Below are 20,329 nucleotides of genomic sequence, written 5' to 3'. Positions count from 1 at the left end.
GTTTATTCTTAAAATAATTTTGTAAAAAAAAATTTAAGTTTTCACCTTGGTTCCAATTGTCTCATCAATATCCAAGACTTAGCAAGTGAATGAACTATGGCCATTGACCTGTCATACCAAGTAAAGGTACATGGTATGAAAGTGGAATTGTGTGTGAGTGTGAGACTGCAATCATCAGGTGGGCAACCCTTAAATAAGTTGTGTTTTGTTGAGTTGGGTCTTCACCTGCACCGATGCACTCAGCACAGCCCCCCGTAACAGGTTATATTGACTTTTTTTTCCTAAAATATCACCAGCTACCAACATGCTACAACCAGGTAACTCCATGTCAAGCTGGACAGCATGTTGCTTCACCCACCAAGGAACAGCCAAGCAGTCACTGTCAGCTACCTCATCTTAGCAAGTAACAAAGCATTACCTTGGTCTGCAGTTTAAGATTAAAACTGCTTCTATTTCCTGTGCACTGGCACGAAGTATGTCTCCTTTTTTTAAATGATTTTTTATTAGACCTTATTAAACCCGGAGAGCCTCACTGAAATCAAAAATCTGGAGTAACAAATAGAATAAGACCGATGCAGTACTACATGATATGCCACAAAATCAGAAATGAGTAGAATTATGCTAATAAAATCATGAAAAAAATATATTAAAATTATACAGAAGTTTTAATGCTGGAAACAACTTGAATGGCACCCCAAAACAACCCAAAAGGCTCTAACTTAGGACCCGACCCCGCCCATCCAGGGATAGAAAAAAAAAACATGAAAAGTGTCTAGTACGTAATGTATATACCGTATATTCCTACCTCTGTCCTCACCTTGATGCCAGAGTTGTAATAACCCGGTGAACCGTGTGGTGGCGTGTTTGCGAAGTTCCCCGGTACACGTCAACTCCGAGGACGGCTGCTGCGATTGGTTGTCGTCCGTCACGTGTTTATTCTGAAGATGGCGTCTCCAAATGGAGGTAAATTCTAATTCCTTACCCTGCTATGCCGTGTATAAATTGTAAAATTGACATTATTAAGCACACTGAACCGTTAGCGACTCCTAAGCCGTCTGACACGAACATCCCGAGGCGACAGAACACACATGTTAGCGCTGTATTTTTACTGTTTGGTGCTGTTTTTCCCCCGTGGGCTAAAGCGGAGCACAGCAGACACAGAGAGCCAGCACCGAACGTACAGCTTCACCCAGACAAATGCTGCTGCTGCTGCTGCTGCTGCTGCTGCACCACATACGCGTCCAGTCACCTCGGTTTATATCACGGGTAACAGTTACAGTGTTTTGTTTTACAATATAGTAATTAGTAATGGATTTTACTCACGGTTGTTTTTCGATTTTTCACGCTTCGCCTCAAACAACGTAATTGTCACTGTAGATTGTACACTCGTGTTTTTTTTTTTTTTTTACTGTAACACTTTTACAGTAAAGCTCTCCTATAGTGTACTGTACACATTGTTCTTTCTTTTTGGTTTTGGTTTTGTTTTGTTTTTTGGCTTGAAAAACTCTGTCAATCAGCGTATCAATTAATCTACTAATTGTTTCAGCTCTAATATGTTTCAGTATTGAGGTCATAGTTAGTAGTGGTGTTGTACTGGGCTGCATCATATCCGGGGGTGTTAGCAATATTCTGCCCCCTAGGGAGGATACAAAATGAGAAACACCTCCTAATTTAATGTGGTCCAAAACAACACCATCCATGACTGTGACCTCAGTAATAAGGATCTAATTGAATTTATACATTTCCGACAATGCCAACAAAAACAGTTTAAACTTCGCGAAGGTAGAATTTATGGCAGAGCTGTTGTGTTGAATTGCAGTGGATTGATCAGGTGTACCTGTAACAAAGTGGCCACTGAGTGTACATGGTCCTGTTAACCTGCAGTTGTCTAACCAGGTGACTAACCGAATTGTACTTTTAAAAAAACATATTTTAAAAGTACAACTTCTAAACTATGTATGTGAACATATAGCTTTATATTTATTTAATTTTCCCTCCATTATGTTGGCCAGTTTAACAAACATGTCCCCTAATAGGTTTTGTATATTGTATGTATATTTATGTGTTACCATATACTGTAGCTATGTTTTGCATAGTGTATATGACATGCAGTGCATGAATCGGGTTGCAACTAATGATCATTTTTATTATCAGTTACTCTGTGAATATTTTCCCGATTAATTGTTTGGTCTATAAGAGATTTAAAAAAAAAAAAGCTTTTAAAAAATGCCTGTTATAATTTCCCACCGCCCAAGGTGTGACGTCTTCAGATGTTTTGTCTGACCAACCATCCAAAACCCAAAGATATTCAGTTTAGTGTCATGTACGACAAGAAAAGCATCAGATCCTGACATCTGATTGGCTGGAATAAGCAAATGTTGGCATTTTTCTGTAGGAAATTATTAAAACGATTATTTGATTATCAAATTATAAATAATAATTAATTATCTGTCGATCAGTTAATCAACTAATTATTGCAGTGCTATACATGACATAACTTACAGTAATACAACACATGTAGGGATTCAAGTATATAAGAAATATTATGTTGTAACAAAATCTGAATGAAAGTGGCTTTTTTCATTTCAGACCAAACATTGTATGTTATGTTCTCGTACTGTATAATATGTACATGTTTCAATAACTTCTGTTTTCATCATAAAGGGCTGCTGCTCTACATTCACTTTTTTTTCTCATCTGAAGCAATGGACTTAGTAATACTACTGGATTATTTTATAGCTTTTCTGCTTTATTTTGGTTTTGTAACTAAAATAGTTACAGATGGGTGACAAATTAAAGGAAAAACCTAAAAAATTAATGGAGAAAAAGGATGAAAATGCCCCCCTTCCATCGGGCATGAGGGGTCACGGAATAGTATGATGAGTTTGAAAATGATGTGAATCATATGCTGTGGCCTTCACAGTCACCAGATCTCAACTCTATTGAACACCTATGGGAGGTTTTGGACCGATGTGTTAGACAACACTCTCCACCACCACCATCATCAAAACACCAAATGAAGGCATATCTTTTGGAAAAATTATGTTCATCCCTCCAGTAGAGTTCCAGAGATTTGTAGAATCAATGCCAAGACGAACTGAAGCGACTCTGTCAGAAACTGGTGGCTAAGCATCTTAGTAAGAAACTATATGTTGGTCTTGCCTTTAGTCACCCATCTGTAGTTTTTTTTACTGCAGATGTGCACCAATTCAGTCACAGGAGGCATATAGTCCTGGCTGAAATTATTGGCACGCCTGAATTTTGATTAAAGAATTTAGAATATCTTCAGAAAAAAACGAAACAAATTAACCAGTTTTGTATAATCAAAATATCTTAATAATGTCCAAAGTTACTGAACAAAAGAAAATGAAGAAACAAAACTCGCATAGTAGTGAAATAATACAAAATGTACCCCAGACACAATTGTTGGCACCCTTCGCTAATATTTGTTTGCAGATCCTTTGGAAACAATGGCAGCCTCTAAATGTTTCTTGTAGCCATCTAGAAGCTTCTTGCACCTGTCTGCTGGTAGTTTCTGCCACTCTTCCATTGCTATATATGCAAGCTCTTTTAAGTTGGCAGGAGTCCTTTTTGCAGATTTCAGCTCTCTCCAAAGGTTTTCACTGGGACTTAGGTCAGGACTCATTTGCTGGCCAGTTTAAAAAGAGTCCATCTTTTCCTTTTCAACCATTCTTTTATGCTGCTGCACGGGTGCTTTGGGTTGTTGTCCTGCCAAAAGACCCAAGACCTTTGCCTCAAATCTAGTTTTCTGTCACTGGGTAACACATTTTTCTCTAAAATGCTTCGGTAATCCCCTGATTTAATCGTTCCTTTGATACATTTGGTGCCTCCAGTACCAGAGGCAGCAAAGCAGCACTACAGCATGATAGAACCTCCACCATGTTTCACTGTAGGTGGGGTGGTCTTTTTCTTATGGGCTTCATTTCGTCGCCAATAAACAAACTGATGCACTGTTCATAGAACATTATCCCTGTGGCCTATCTAAGAAAGTTTTTGAGAACATGAGTCTAGCCTTTTTGTGTCTTTCTTTCAATAGTGGTGTCCTCCTTGGCCTTTTCCCATGGAGCCCTACTTGGTTTAGTGTGTGGCATACGTTTCGAGCTGAAACCACCATTCCAGATTGCTCCAGGTCAGCCTGAAGCTGTTTAGATGTCTTGCGTGGTGTTTTTTCCAGAGTCTGCATCAACCTTTGCAGACTTCTCTCATTGAGTTTCCTCTTAACACCACGTTTTATTACCAACAGTTTAATGACTGTGAAACTTCTTGATAACATTGTGACCTGTTGAAACAGGGATTTTCAAGATCTTTGGCGATTGTAGCCTTTGGAATTGTTTTTTGATAATAGCATTTCTGATGCTCTCAGACAGCTCTCTTGTCTTTGCCGTTGTGAAAAAGAAACTGGAAACAATCAGCCCCTTTTTTATGCAGCAAAACCATCATTCATTGGTTAATTCAGGTCATGTGACCACTGAAAATTAAGCACAGGTGAGTTTTATTTGTTCTTTATTTTGTTTGAGGAACTAATTTAAATTCATCAAGAGGGTGCCAATAACCGTGCCAAGCATATATTTTATGTATGCATTTTTTATTTGACTATATGAAAGCTTTTTTTTTTTTTTTTTCGTAGTTCAGTAACTTTGGGCATTTTATTAAATAGTCTGATTGTATAAAATTGGTTAATTTGTATCTATTTCTGAAGGTATTTCTAAATTCTTTACTTCAATTTCAGGGTATGCCAGTAATTTCAACCAGGACTGTAAGTAACACATTAAATCTTAGCGACAGTGCTTAGCCTATTTGCAGTATGAAGTAAAAGGCCACCTACAGCTGAAAGCAAAAGTTGGGCAAATTACATATTTTGTTGATTTTTGGAGTGAGAAGAAATAAATACAACCAATGCAGCAAAAATACATTAAAAAATTACACTTTTTTCAAATGTTAATGACCTGTTAATTTTTATTTAATTAACTGAAAAAATAGAAAACAAATTGAAAGTAACTGTGTAAGGTGTAGTTCAGTACTCAGTAGGTAGTGTAAAACCAATAAACTTTTTTCTAAGTACTTACTTAAGAAGTATATTGGTTTAACACTAGAACATTTTCATCATAATTCCTCCAGCTATGTTGTTCAGAGGTATACATACAACAAAAAATGTCCTCCAAAACCACCAAGAAATGTTTATAAATACAAACTTTATGCATTTTCCATAGAAAATGTTAAAAAGCAAAAATACGTTTTGTGTCATGATAGGTGACGATTTTGAGTCTTCTTTGCTGAGTTTTGAGAAGTTGGACAGAGCGTCACCAGACCTCTGGCCAGAACAGTGTAAGTTTACATTCTCCCTGCTCTTGTGTCATTAGTTGATATGGAATTATAATTTATGTTGTTTTCATCTTGATTATTCTGTAATCTCTCACACAGTGCCCGGAGTTGCAGAATTTGCTGCATCTTGTAAAAATGTGAGTTAAATTCACTGTGGCTCGCTTTGATTTACAAACTAGATAATTAAATAGGCTTGACATCCTGTAATATATAAGCCTGCTGTATGAATCTTCCATGAGTTGTCTACTGAGACTTTTGTTGTGTCTTACATTACAGCCCATCACTAATTCACCTCCAAAGTGGATGGCTGAACTAGAGACTGAGGACATTGAAATGTTGAAAGGTATGTACATGTATATACATACCACAGCTCTATACAGACTTGTTGTTTTGGGGAACCTTTTTAGTGTACCTGCAGTAGTTGGAGTGAAACAAGAAGATCGTAGTGAGTGTGGACAGAAACAGCATTAACATATAACCCTGTCAAATGGGATAAAATTTTTGCTAAAACTAGTTACATGTAGGTAAGCGCTTTCGTTATGGGTCCTGTTGTAGAGCTGGGGAGTCTGACCACAGCCAACCTGATGGAGAAGGTCAAAGGACTTCAGAACCTCGCTTACCAGCTGGGCTTAGAGGAGTGTAAGTACATGAGCAACACAAACAGAGCAATGCACAGTACAGACATTACTTATAAAAAGCATTGGGTTGATTGCACCTTAAGGTGCCTTGATATTAAAATGATAGTCACATGTTACCACTAGATGGTGCTCAAAGCCTTTCTGTATCTAGCTGGTGGATTTCACAGCATCCCTGTGCGCTCTCACATTCAAAACCCAAACAGGTTGACTGCATATTGGGTTATGTTTTTTTTATCCAAAGACAGAAAAGATGTAGAGAAGGTAACTTTGCAAATTAGAATCAGCTCCATTCCCTTCAAAGCGTATAAATAAGTTGACCTTGAGGTCTTAAAATAATGGATTTAGGTCAATCTTGTTAAACTGGAAACGGTAAGAAACAAGGGCATGCCCACAAGAGCCCATACAACAAGTGCTCAAGCATTTGATGGAAGCAAAATCTAGTTTTTAATCCATTCCCCACTACCTCCATTGTCATAATCCTTGTGGAGTGTGGATTAGACAGATGTAGATAAGTGCTCATATTTTCCTAAGAGAAAAATGGGTATTTATTTTTTCCAGTGAAAAAGCACACAAGCAGTGAAGAATTGTGGTATAGCTGCCCTCTTACCGGCATCTGATATATAAATAAATATACATGGAAGGGAAATCAGTTAAATTCAACCAGCATCCGTGTGTCATGGAAAAGTGACCTGATCTAGAGAAAGTGCAGTAGAAATGTTGCACTGTGGCCTCCAGCGCTTTGGGCTTGTAATGAGCGCACTGCTTTGTACAACTCCATATATAGACACCCTGTATATGAGTCAAATGATGCCAAATGAAATTTGGAAGGGCTTTGATAAAATTTGAGATATGCATAAGTAGAAACGTTTTCATTATCTAACGAGATCATCCAATTTTAGGCAAAGGAGTTGATTCCAGATTGAGCGAAATGTTTAAGATTTTCAGCGATGGTATGATGCACAAATTTCTAAATGGACAAACTAAAGGAGTCAGGAAAGCCTAGAAAAGAGTAAATACATATTAACAGGCTACAGGAAGCATCTATAGAGTGTGTAGCATATATTGTATTTGCATAGACCACGAGTCAGAAATTCATTTTGTTGAAAAAGTGACTAATCTCCCCGACTTCTCTGAACCCAGAGAAGCATGTAATCTGGCTGGTATAAAGATGTTAGCTGTCATAGGTGCAGGACTGCAGGCTTTGCAATCATGTCATGTACCTTGGGATGACGGGACACAATGACGGTTATTATTGGTGTCGGAGCAGCCCTGTAATGGGTGCCTGTTTAATGCTCTCTGGTTTAATTTTCTCCTTTTCCTGGCTGTCAGGGGAGGCCTTGTAAATCTCGGCTACTTTTTCATCATGTTTGTGCACTCTTCACTACCCATAAACGAGACACCGCAGAGTCACGGCAGAGCGAGGGCAGGGGACAGGATTTACTGCCCCTCCCCCTTCAACATGTGGACCATTAAAGAGGGAGCTGGTTAATGGGCAGAGCACAATCAAGCGGTGAAAACTCACCCACACTACTGCGGTGAGAAAGGGGACCTGAACCAGACATTAGAGAAACAACATTCCCTTATGGCTAGACTACACCTAAGCAGTAGTAGTGCTGTTTTTTGCTTTTTCTTGCAGATTGTGCAACCTGCACATCCTCCGGCATACTTATGTTTGTACACATGTATTAACACAGATTTGAGGGAGGACACAACGCCCCCTTATTGCCCCGCTCCCCACCAGAACCCCTAATAACGGCTGTGTGACGCTGGCCCGTTCTAATCCCACAGGGGCTTGACGCGTGCCTCTTCCTTAGGCCCCAGCTGTTACTCCGCCCCATGATGAATGCCCCTGTCGTGGGCCACTGAGCACGGGCATCAAGCCCCGAGTCTCTGGGGAAAGCTGAGGACTCTGATAAGTGCTGTTATTGGAGGTAATTGAAAGCTGAGTGCTCCTTTGGGATGCACTGGAGGGCCGCAGCTACTGAGACGGCTGGTAACATGGCTGCTGGAGTTGGTGATGGTGCTCTATCACACTTGTGGGCTCAAGGCTACTGACTACCATTCAACACTTGTCTTGCTAGGACTTGCTGTTAATAAGGAAAAGTTTTTTTATATAGACTCTACCCTATAATTTAGATTTTGAGAGTTCAAGTGACCTGTGTCTTTGTCAGACAGACTCACAGTTGATGTTGAATTAAAGCCAAGAACGTCTCCTCTAAAATGATATCAAAACATGTCAGAGTAAAGCCTTCATAAAGGTCCTTAAATCATGCCTAAAAGAGGATCCGCACCAGTGTTAAAATTCCATTCCATTATTGTGGTGGGTGTGAAACCTCATGACATTTTGCCATCTTTAGTGATGCCGAAATCTCATCTGGCCCACGGAGTAACATAAGAATTTTTTTTGTTCTTTTCACCCAGAGATAAAGCAACAAACACATCAGAGAAAATGTGTCACTTTTAAGCCCAGGAAAAAGACAACGTTTAGGTGACGTCACCATATTATGAGAATGGAAAAACTTTTATATTCAGGTAAAAAGAGCGTCAATCAGTGTATTCTGTGTGTAAGACCACCTGCTGTCGCCTGTGTAGCACCACAGAGCGCCTCTCCTCTGCCGTGATGCCACCCGGTGTAAACCCAGGCTGACCCCTGTTGCATCCTCCTGTGTGAAGGTGAGACTGAAGGTCGCCCTGCCCTGACAGCTCCTAATGGGCCCGCGTTCACCACCACCTCCTCCTCGCCCTCAGGATCAATCTCCGGCCTATTAGAAGCATGCCGCTGCTGAATATGATTGCATTCACTGGGCCCCACTGGTGCTAATGTGCCTCCATCAATCCATCAGGATGGGCTGACCACGGGGCGGGCGGTTATGAAGTGCCTGAGCTGACAGCCGCTGAATGAGGAACAGGGGATGCCTCTCAACCAGTGCTGTTACCATCCTTCCTCCTCCTCCTCACCTCCACTACCTCGCTCTGCTCGTCTGTTCACCTCCTCCCTCTGGCTCTGTGGGCTCATAGTTGCGATGAATGGCAGTGTTGTGGTCTGTTTCCTTGAAGGTGGCACCTTCCTTGGAAGGAAAGTGAAACAAGGATCAAGGATGATTCACAAGCTCAGTCTTTATCATCCTAATATTCAGTAACCTCGGACCTTGTGTAGTCTTTCAAATTGGCTACCTGAAGAGTTATATTTTAAAATATTGGGTGTGCTATTTCGTAATAGTGCTGCTACTTATAGTCATGGCCCAAAATTGTTAGCTGTTCCACACAGATTTTGCAGCAGGGTAACATAAGTATCTCCTTCCTTCGGTGTAGAAGGTTGCAGCTGTATCTGATAGAGCTTGTCCATATCTTAAACAGGTTCAGTGTTGGAGCAGTGTGAAAGAAGAGGGAGACAGAGCTTAACACACACACACAAACACACACACACACACACACACACACACACATACACACACAAACACCGCTCCTTAGTTCTGCCTGCCTGCTGCCTCCCTGAGCAGATCGGAAATGACACCTCATTTCCATAAAGGCATTAGGAATTCATTGGATTTTCTCTCCCAGCTAATCATAGTGCGAGTGTAAAACCTTTTAGGCTTTTTAATGAATGATTTTTGACTGATTGCCTATTAATAAGGACACCTCTTGAACAGGCATAGGCTAGGGCAGGAGTTGGGAGGTGCAGATGTGTTTGTTTTTGTGTGTGTGTGTGTGTGTGTGTGTGTGTGTGTGTGTGTGTGTGTGTGTGTGTGTGTGTGTGTGTGTGTGTGTGTTAGCCAGGCGAAAATGCATTGGAGAAGGCGGAGGAGGAGAGATGGGGTGGGCCCTCTCGGTTGGGACATAAAGAGGAACCAGTGGCTCCCCTGGGAAATCACAGCTCGTGTCTGCATCTTAAATATCCCTGTGAAGTATCAATAAGTGGGTAATTGAATTTTGAACACAAACATGAGCGTCAGGTGTATGTGTTGCGAGGCGGGGGTGTTTAGGGGGGTGTAGGCTGAATGTGTGTGCCTCCAAGTGTTTCTTTGCTTGTGTGTTTGTGTGTGTCATCTCCTCTGTGTCTCCCTTGTCCCCGGGGAGGAGGGCGGTGAAAGTGGATGTTAAATCCATTAAATAAAGCTTACAGCCCATAATGGCTGAGCAGCACTTGGAGATGGGCAGTGAGGGTCAGATAAGTCCTCTTAACTCTTAATGAAAGTGAATTGGGGCAGTCACGGCCGGGGTCCAGGACTCCAGTTAACCCAGGTGGTCATCTGTCTTTGGAGCTAACAGGGGTCCAGTGGCTCACCGGGAGCGTGCCATCTAAAGAGGCGAGCGGGCCGGGGGGGGGGGCAGAGTGATGATTACTCTCATTTTATACACAGGGGAGTTGTGGTGGGGGCTGGGGGTGGGCTGTGACAATGACACCCAGCTCACTCACCGTAAACAAGGGGAAAGTAAGATGTTACACCACCGCGTTTCCTTCGCATTTACATTCAAGCCACCTGGCATGAAAATAATTTGCCTGCGTGGAACAGAGTGACCGAAACATTTGGGTGGCACCACAGAATTTCCTGTAGTGTACGCTTTACTTGCTGTTTAATTGTAAAATGTAAAATATAAAAAAAAGGAAAAATTTTAAATAGCCTCAGGTTATAGGGCATATTTTTCTTCCAGTGTAAGTTAATCTCCTTTGTTGCAGCAGTAATCGGACACAAATCTACATCCAGAGGATTATCTGCCTGATGTGGGAGCTGGGGGTACAGTAGGCTCCTCTGTTATCTGCTCCATGAGGCTTCTCTGCCGACATGCCATAAGCTCTCAGGCTGGTGATAACCTGGCTAAGCTCCGTTTGTTTATAAACAGTATCGTGTCTGTTTCTGGATGAAAATGATTTAAAATTGCTTAGATAAAAAGGGGATTGCAGTCAAGCAACACTGAATATCAAATTTAGGTACAGATGTTTTATATAATACAATATGGCTTTGTTTAGTTAACTACCCTGTTAGAATATGATGAAATCTCAGACCAGTTAGGGCTAAATGATAATTAGATAGCAACAAATCAACAGGGCAAGGAAATGGCCCACAGAATCCATAAGGTGTCATTTAGTATGGAGGGCAGTCCTAACAAGATGCTGATTAACTTAGTGCTAAATTAGTAATTGACCTTTCTAATCAACTAAACAAATCTCTAAGTCCCCCTAATCAGTATTGATCTACCTTGTTGTATGACAAAGCCTGTGTGTGTGGGTGAGTGTGCAAGTGTGTGGGTGTTTGCTTTTGAGGCTGTCTAACCTCATCCGTTTATGTTTATCTTACAAAAATATACAATCACTCATGGAAAAAATAAATCTTTAATAAATTAAAGTTAATAATAAATGGAGCACTGTAACAAGCTAGAGCATTAAAGTTGAACTCAACCATTTACTGATACATGTTTTTCCAAGACATTTCCCTGTTAGCAAAGGCCTTTTTCACGGAAGACATTTTGACATGTCTCAGGTGTAAATGATTAATGGCTGAATTCCAGTTTCAGGGTCTTGGTGCCGCATGCTGGCTCACTGTCCTGTAGCAAACCACCCATCCGTCCAAATGTATTCAAATTTTGTACAAATTTCCAGATAATCGGTTAAAACAAATGCGAATTGTATGCATGTCTTCCATTCACATGCAAATATTAGGAGTTCTCAAGTCAGGTGCAATTAAAACATTGCAGTAGAGCGGGGCACTATTAGATCATTTGATTGGAAGAGCACCAGTCAAACCTCAAACAAACGAAAACAAGGTGGAAAATGTGATAGAAATGTGGCATTTCTTTTTGTTTTGTGTATTAATTTGAGGAAGGTTACAGTCTCCTCATCGCTCCACACAAATGTGATGTTTATGTCTACGCCAAAGGTTCTCATCTATTCAGTGGTGGTTCAGTGGACATTTAAGTCATACGCTTCACGTACATCAGGAATTATCTGCTAAATCTCTTTCCATGGCACTTTTTTGCATTTTGTCTATATTGATACACTGACTGTTCTACCTCAGCCAAGTGTAAAAATTTGGGGGGTAGCTTTCTGGGACACGTGAATTTCGGAGCCGTTGTTAATGTTAATGGTAACACACACTTTTCTTACTATTAGAAAATGTCACAGTCAAAATGTCTACTTTAGCTCTTTCAGTGGTCCCACTATCTATGTGCTATGTACTATGTCTTGCATATACTGTAATAACTTTCTGATGTTTGAATTTTGGCTGGGCCTGTCACCAAAACAAGACACCCCCACCCCACCCTCACCCTGCCAATCACATCAATTTTCCCTGTATTTCCTTTTTTTGTAAAAAAAAAAAAAAAAAAAAAGAGGGCCACACATAAATTGAACACCGATTTATGTTTAATTGGGTCTTTAATGTGATGATATCAATGCTACGGTTTTCTGTCTGAGTAGCAGGAGGCTCAACTGAGCCGTGATTAATGAGATGCTCAGTGTGGTGAGGGGTCTCAGGAGGAGTGGCTCAGCTATCCTTGATCTGTTTTACAGTTTGGGCTCATCAAGACATGTAGAAATGGATAACAGGAGATAGAGAAGCATGACACCTTAAAAATCAAAAATACTAACTGCTACCCTTTACCATTCCTAGTATAACTGCTACTAATAATAAAGTGACATCGATCTACTTGCGGCTTTGGGGTCATCTCAATGTAATTACTTTCCCCCTCATAATTTTGATGGCTTCATTTCGATCTGAAGCACCCTAGGCATGTCCAGGGGTCCCCTGATGACTTTGTTTAGCCTGATTTGAAGAGACAGCAAAGTGCAAAATGAATCCATCCCATCCCAATTAGCATCATCTTTAACCTGATGATGGACACCTCAAGGTGACGTGGCCCCCCACGCCCAGGCGCACCATTATCATTCCACGCTGTGCGACTCATCTAAATTACTAACTGCCCCGGCTTTGTCATTAGCCGCCGTGGGCAGGGGAGGCGGGGCCCCTTTACGCAAGCGCAGAGGCAGACAGCAGCCAGTTGAGATCCTGATCACATTCTTCTTCTAGGCATTGTGAAGGTGGAAGACCTTCTGCTTAATGCCCATTTGCAATCACTCCTCACTCTGCTGCTCTGTTGTCCTACATCTGTGTAATATGCAAGTTTAGTTAGAAGCCAAATCAAGTTGTTGAGGTGATTCCAGCTTTGCGAGTCAGAAAACCTGTAGTGGAGCTGAGAGCCCGAACCTCTTCTAATCTTTAACAAAGAGTAATGACTGTACCTGGATGGTGCCTCACCGGGGTTTATGATGATGCTGCACGAAAGTCCCCACAGTCTCCATAGTGACACTACGGTTTGTCTTTGACAGAAAAGCCTCAGCAATGATTGCCCTCCCAGTGACGACCAGTTTCACAGAGGGCCTTCAGCGGGGACGATCCTGTCTCAGGACTGTCTATGGCACATAGTTAACACACTTATGAAAAACCTAGTTCACTGGATCCCACCCAGACATCTCGTCAGCAAGGAATTGCCTCAGTGTTTTGTTTACCCATGTTAACAATTTTACCGATATCAAAGGGGTGTCACTGCAATTCTACAGTGTGTGGGAACAAAAGTAAAATGTTGGGCATTTGCAAAAAGATACTATTCACTCAGTACCATAATGTCAAATAAGTAAGTGTAATTTTGGTATAATTATTGGTACATTAATTTACAGGGGTTAGTAATACAGTTTCTAAGAAATGAGTGGAATGTGGATGAATTCACTGATCATTTCATTCAAATTAAATAGTTTTTATGGAAATTTTAGCATTTTATTGTAATGCAAAAACCAAGAGACGTCTCATCTCATATTGGTCCCCAATCCTTCAGATTGTTTCCTTTTTAAAACAAAGCAAAAATGTGTATTTATGAGCCCCTCTCATAATTTCAATACAGCACTGTGAGTAGGAAGCTGTAAGGGATTTTCCTCCCTCAAATCATTTTATTAGAATGTTTGTTTTTTGTTTTTTTTTTTTTTTAAGTTTGAAGTAATAAAATTGTTGGAACTTGAGGAAAATTGGCAATGACAATTTAAAAAAAGTTGTTATATTTACTGTTTAGTTTTAGTTACTGCTTAGGTGAATCATCTGTCACTTATTTTATAAATGGCCATATTCCTTAATCACAAATTCAGGTTAAGAGAGACATCTTGATATTTTGCTATTTTCTCTCATCTTGGTGAAGTGCATACACACAAACACACACTTTCATGCATGCGTAGGTCTGAATACTTGTGCCTCACTAAATTGAGACAGCAATCAAGCAAATCACAAGACTCTTTACTAGCTACGTCTCCATTCTGTGTTCTTTTCCATGTCCTGAATGAACAGATGTTTGTATAAATTACCTCCCAGTGTGATGCTGCAGATATTAAATACATGCTCTGCATAACTAAACAACAGTTCAGAAGTGGTTGGCGCTGCAGGCAAATGTTGTGTAAGACTGACAGCTTTGGTCCGATTTTACCAACTTGTCAAAGATTTTTGGAAGATGGTAAAGCAAACCGGAGTCTTGGTCTCTTACAAGTCTGATAGTGATTAAAACTGGTCTCTTGGCCTGTGCAGTGGTTTATGTTAAATATGTGATGTTGTGTCTTCTTGTTTTCCAGCGAGGGAAATGACCAGGGGGAAATTCCTGAACATCTTGGAGAGACCCAAGAAGTGACAAATCTTTTTTTTTCTTTCCTTTTTTTTTCCCCAAGGGACAAGAGATTTAGGATTTCAAGCTGAATCTGATCTATTCGTTTAGCAGTCTACTCAGAATATGTTCAGACCTCCGCAGCAAAGTTGAAAGACTTTTGAGTTCAAACTGGAGCAAAATGCTCACTCACACAGCTGAGGTCTTCTCTCCAAGCTCCTCAGTGCACCTGTTGTCCTCCACCCACAGAAAACTTAAAAAGATTGAGGTACTTTTCACGGAGATTCTCTGTAGCTTGTAGCCCTGCCTCGATTAAATGTTCTCTATTTATTCTTATGTGTATTTTAAACATGATTTACATTTTTTGCAATTTGTGAGGTTGTATAATAAAGTTTTAAAAGGAGAAGATGATTGCCTTTTCATTTATGGAGACCCCTTGAAGCGATTAAGTTTTTTTTTTCAGCCAAAGCAGCTACCTTTGGTGATGCAACAGTTTTTAGAGGCTGTTCAACTTTTAATTAGGGCCATAACTTCATGCCTCCGCCATTCCACAAAGTCCAGCACCTCCCCGGCTGTGGACATGTAAGGAGCCCCGACGTGAGAGTGCTTTCCCGGCTACCGGGGCATGTTTTCCATTTAATGAGCATTGGAAGCAGGGTCCCCTACACAAAACATTGCGTAAAAATAATATTGCTCATTGTCATCGCCTTTAATGAGAGTTGACATAATTACTAGGACCATTTCTTTTCTAATTAGCACACTTCAGCGTTGTCGGAGCTAGCGGCCAGGCAAAAAGGGAATCAGACAGGCATGCCGAATGGGAAACAAAAAGAAGTCCATCCGCCATAATTAGGTGAGACAATGCCTCGGACTGTTCTCGGCTGGAGATGTCGCTGAGGCTCTGGTCGCTCACTCTCAACAAGTTACACTTCTCCCCAGGCCGCTAATAAGCCCCTAAGCGCGCCTTTCCGATTCACACGGACAGAGGCCGCCATTGCCCCAGTGGCTTCAACCCCCTGCCTCTCACGCGGACCCTGGCTCACCCCTCCGAGAAAATATGGATTTATTTACACAATTCTGCAGCCTTCAGGAACAGTGGCTACCTCTGCGTGTGTGTGTGTGTGTGTGTGTGTGTGTGTGTGTGTGTGTGTGTGTGTGTGTGTGTGCGCGCGCGCGTGTGTGCGCTGCCCGGACAGTCCTGCGACAGGGAGACAGGAATTTTGGGCATAAAGATGGTGGATTTTGTTGGGGGGGGGGGGGTGGGCAGAAAGCGCCCGATCAATAATAGCTGTGGATGGAGCGAGTGTTTTACAGCGCAATGTGTAATCCAACTGCGAAGAAGGTTCAGCCAACCGAAAGTGAGCTGTATACAACAATATGGGCAATTAGAATACTTTCTGATAGCCGTAAAGGTTTGTATGCTGTCACGCGATCAAGTACTGGTAGTTGCAAATGAATGACTTAACTAGACCTAGTAAAACTCCCAGACCATGGTAAGTACCACTTTCTATTAAGGCACCCTTTGTAAAGTATTTCTAGGTTGTAACTTGACACTTGCTTTGTCACCTTTATCCTCTGGAAACGAGTTGCAGAGTATGTGGAGGAAACTTAAGTGCTGCAGTTATGGATTCCTGTTTTAAAAGAAAAAAAAAAAAGGATATTAATGACTAACATCTGTAACTGCAGACCTGATGGTCTATTAGAAAGTGACAACCCCCTCTGAATGTATTAATGCAGTGCAAACATTTTTTAATTATTATTACCAAAGAGAGAGGATGAACGACATCAAACCTGGCAACCCGAGTGGTCTCGTTTTGTAAAAACATGGGTTATTCAGATTCTTTGGGTAAATAAAAATAGAAACTTAAGACTAAACATACTTCTTTACAAGTAAAACCCTGCTGTGATACTGTTTAAGAGATATCAGTATCATTAGCAAATTGTGCCAAAGAACTCATTGTGCAGGAAAATGGTCTTGTGAGTGTTAGTAGTTGATCTTATAGGCGATCTTTGTTTGATTAATAGTGATGCATGTGTAGGTTGCATTTTACTGCTGCAGTTGGTCGAGGTCGAGCTTCTTTAAGTATCAAATATACTGTTGGGTTTAATCTATTACGATCCATCATATTGTAAAAGCTCACCAGGTTTTCTATAAAATCTTAAAATTAATCTGAAATTTTAAAGTAACTACCACTCTCACATAAATGCAACCAAACTTGGATTGTTTCTTTCTACTTAGTTACATTCCTTGTCAGAGAGTGTTATCGGAGTATGGAGGCCACCAGCTGCACGTAAATTCCTTATAAAATGCGTTAATTTGGGGTTTTAGGAAGCATCCGATCCCGGGGCTGACCCTGCTGTCATCGGCACCGGTTGCATGTGGACACTTGTTGACGCCGACTGATGAACATTGATCAGTCCGCTGAGCGTTGACGTGGCAAGCGACCTGACATCCCCAGTATGGTGCACGCACTGGTGGCTACCCCGTCACCCGCAGCCGCCCTCCAGCCAAGCGGCCTCTTCAAGACACGGGTCAGTCCCCGCAGAGCCGGTCTTCCGTATGGACAGACAGAGAGGAGGGGAGGGGAGGGGAGGGGAGTCGGATCAGGGATCAGGGATCAGAGCTCATGCAGCCAGCTACCAATCCATACATCCATACATACGTCCATCCGCGGTGCGTTGCCGCGACCTCGCGTAGCCTCCGTGCCCCTGCAAACGTCAATCCGATGAGCCCTGAGTCCTTAAATTAGCTGTCAATTAGTACAAATTAATCAACTCCTCGCCTAATTAAGCAATGCCGACGGGCAGCTTCCAAACATGCCATTGTGGAGGAGCCATGAGAAAAGCTGCGGGGCTTGCAAACTCTCTCGGTACGGGAGGGGGGGGGGGCAATCACATCACGCCCCGCGAGGGCTTTGGGAAAGCAGAGGCTCTGGCTGTGCTTCAGTTCTTCCCCCTGACTCGGCTCTACATGTGTGCTGTCATCGAGTTGCCCGCACCCCTTTTCAACACCGCGGGTCCCGGGCTTGACTCGGCACTGCGCAGACCCGATCGCGCCGGCGTCTTTGCGTAAAGGGTCTAGCGTCCCGTCGTTGTGGAAGGGGGCAGAATAGCTCGTTAGTCTGTTTGTGTTTCGAAAAAACAACAACCAGATGAATAGTTTTACGCCCCTGTCATCCATTAAGGAAGGGAAGGGAAACCGGACGCAGCACTGTCAGGTGAATAGAAGTCGACGGTCGATCCGCTGGGGATCAGTTAGAGCCTCCCGTTATGTTTCCGGCTCTGCAAACGAACAGGCCGCCCTGTTCCTTCATTACCACAAACGCATTTCGGGCTTTACCGCTCACACCGGCAGGTTATGATATTCACGATAGTGGGCGGGTTTTGCCTTCAGCTGCTTGTCCGTGTTGGACCCGCAGCCGACAGACAACTCCTGTTTGAAGGTTGCAGACCGGGTCAGTTCGTCACCTGCCCGTTCAAAAATGCGCGCTTTAACGCGCAACCGCAAAGGTTTGAGGAAACCTCGCTCCCAATTCAGCATTAAGCATAAAAAAAATAAAATGAAATGAAAAAAATAAAAGTAAAAAAATTGCCACGGCAGGAACGGGAGGAGTGAAGGAGAAGAGGGTGTAGGGGGATCGGAGAGGGCGGGGCTGGGGGGGGCAGATAAACAAAAAAATTTCCAACAGCTGTTTGCTTTTTAATCTGCAGCCGTCAGATCCTGCGTGTCTTTGATGGGCAACCAAATCTACACGAATGACTGAACTAAATCTTGCCTTAATCTAGAGCCTTATTAGGCAGCCTCTCTCCTGCATGTAAATCAGCATGCAGCCGTTTTTCGTAGGAGGTGGATTATTAAAAGCCATGCAGAGAGGAGAAAGTGTGGCACTATCAACAAACAAACAAAAACAAAAACAAAAAAAGAAAAAAAGAAAAGAGGAAGGAGCCTGTAGGGATTGACGCAGGAGTGATGATGCAGTGGGAGCGGCAGCGACTTGCCTGTAATTGACGGGTCAGTCGTCCTGACTCACACCCTTCCGTGTTAATAAATGACCGGATCCCAACAGGCTGACGTGTCATTAGCATATCCTAATAACATTGATTCCTTCATTAATAGAATTTCCACTAAATAGGCCCTAATTAGTTTCAACCGGCCAACCGCTAATTGCAGCAGCGACGTTTTCCTGCTTCTTAATCAGCAGCTCGCTTCGCACTGTGTTGATATAAAATATGACTTTGCGCGGCGGATCCGTCGAGGCTCGGCCCGTCGGCTTGGCACAGGGTGGCGGCCCCAACTCATGTAGCTCAAGTTCAAAGCCACTTAGGTCACGTTGTGCCTCACGTCCCCTCCGGTTCTCCGCGCCCTGCCCTGTCACTGGCATGATGCGCGCGTGTCGGTTCGTCGTTTCAGTTTCCCCGCGTGGCCTCGACGCGTTGTCGCCGCGCCGTCACTTTCGGGATGCCCGTGCATGGCAGGTGGGCGAGGTGAGTCGACCGGAAGCCGCGCTGGACACTGGCGTGGGGCCAATCCTGACTTTGTTCACACATGATTTCCAAACAAATCCGTGCCAATGTAAAAACGATACCGAAAGGCAGTAAGGACGAGAGCACACATTTATACCATTTAACGAATTTTAATTTTTAGCACAAATATGTAAAATTAGCTTTATGATGGGGAGATTATTCTCTTTTTCTTGTTTTCTTTTTTACCCTCAGCGCTCTCGTTATCTGCAAGACCAAGAAGAATGAATGGCCTTGGCCTGCATCTTTATTCTTAAAATAAATAGTTATTAAAATAATCACGAACAAAAATAAACGCGTTTCTCTTTTTTTCTGCAACTAAGTCACAAAGGAACCAAATCCATAGATAGATAGACAGATAGATAGATAGATAGATAGATAGATAGATAGATAGATAGATAGATAGATAGATGTTTTTTTAATTGGGCTTACATCCGAAACAGTCCCCAGCTCAAAATTCAAATACAAAAATGCCACGAACGATATTCAAAATCTAAATAAACCCGCGCCTCTCATCAACTTCCTGACCTAAAGATATTTTCAGTTTTCTGCATGAATTTAACCAATGTTAATGTATTGAGCCCTATATAATTATCCTATACCAGTCATCATGAGCCATAAACCAGCATATTGCTCGTATGACTTGAGTGCAGGTTATTATTTGTATTTTTATTAGTATTATTATTAATAGTAGTATTAGTAGTAGTAGGCCTATCAGTATGTAAAATCATAATTGTTAATTTAAAAAAAACAAGTCCGTTGATTAGCCTATTTATTAGTCTCCCTCTTTTGGCCCACATTCTGTATCATTTCCCATCTCCTCCGAGGAAATGTCCCTGCGATTTCATCTGCTCTCCAGTCTGCACTGTCCTGCCGCCGCCGCTGCCGCCGCCGCCGCTGTGGGATCAGAGCCGCACAGGACCGCGCAGCGCAGAGCGGCTCCGTGGCGTCCAGCTGTCGTCTTTGGGAGGGCCTTTGATTTCGCGTGCGACGAGTCTCCCGTGGCATCTGGAGATCAATTATCCATTCGTGTGAGCCAGCGGTTGGGCAGGGGGATCAGAGCTGGCTTTGTGTGGGAACCGTTCAGCGAGAGGTAACACATACTGATTTATTCTGGGAGGACGGGGTAATTTTCTAAACCCGCAGCGTTTCAACGGGGAGTAAGAGGCGGGTTTAATGAGGCCCGACTTGTT

At 42.3% G+C, this 20,329-nt stretch overlaps 1 protein-coding gene across 1 annotated transcript; it reads left to right on the top strand.

The window, feature by feature from the left end:
• The first annotated feature begins 849 nt into the window (after positions 1-849).
• Positions 850-15,013, top strand: lin52 (lin-52 DREAM MuvB core complex component). Its single transcript, XM_040138217.1, has 6 exons — positions 850-963; positions 5,272-5,346; positions 5,443-5,480; positions 5,620-5,686; positions 5,899-5,982; positions 14,587-15,013. Exons 1-6 carry the CDS (start codon positions 945-947, stop codon positions 14,640-14,642), a joined length of 339 nt encoding a protein of 112 aa, XP_039994151.1. The 5' UTR covers positions 850-944; the 3' UTR covers positions 14,643-15,013.
• The last annotated feature ends 5,316 nt before the right edge of the window (positions 15,014-20,329 follow it).

This window comes from Xiphias gladius, chromosome 10, assembly GCF_016859285.1.
Source record: "Xiphias gladius isolate SHS-SW01 ecotype Sanya breed wild chromosome 10, ASM1685928v1, whole genome shotgun sequence".
Classification (NCBI taxonomy): Eukaryota; Metazoa; Chordata; class Actinopteri; order Istiophoriformes; family Xiphiidae; genus Xiphias; species Xiphias gladius.
The sequence above is the reverse complement of the archived record's forward strand: the minus strand, read 5'-3'. Positions and strand labels throughout refer to the sequence as shown.

What these genes read in the sequence shown, in the direction of transcription:
- lin52 (XM_040138217.1), top strand. An exon ending in AGACCTCTGGCCAGAACAGT is followed by an intron (nt 5,347 to 5,442) that starts GTAAGTTTACAT and finishes TCTCTCACACAG; the next exon opens with TGCCCGGAGTTGCAGAATTT. An exon ending in GGACATTGAAATGTTGAAAG is followed by an intron (nt 5,687 to 5,898) that starts GTATGTACATGT and finishes GTCCTGTTGTAG; the next exon opens with AGCTGGGGAGTCTGACCACA.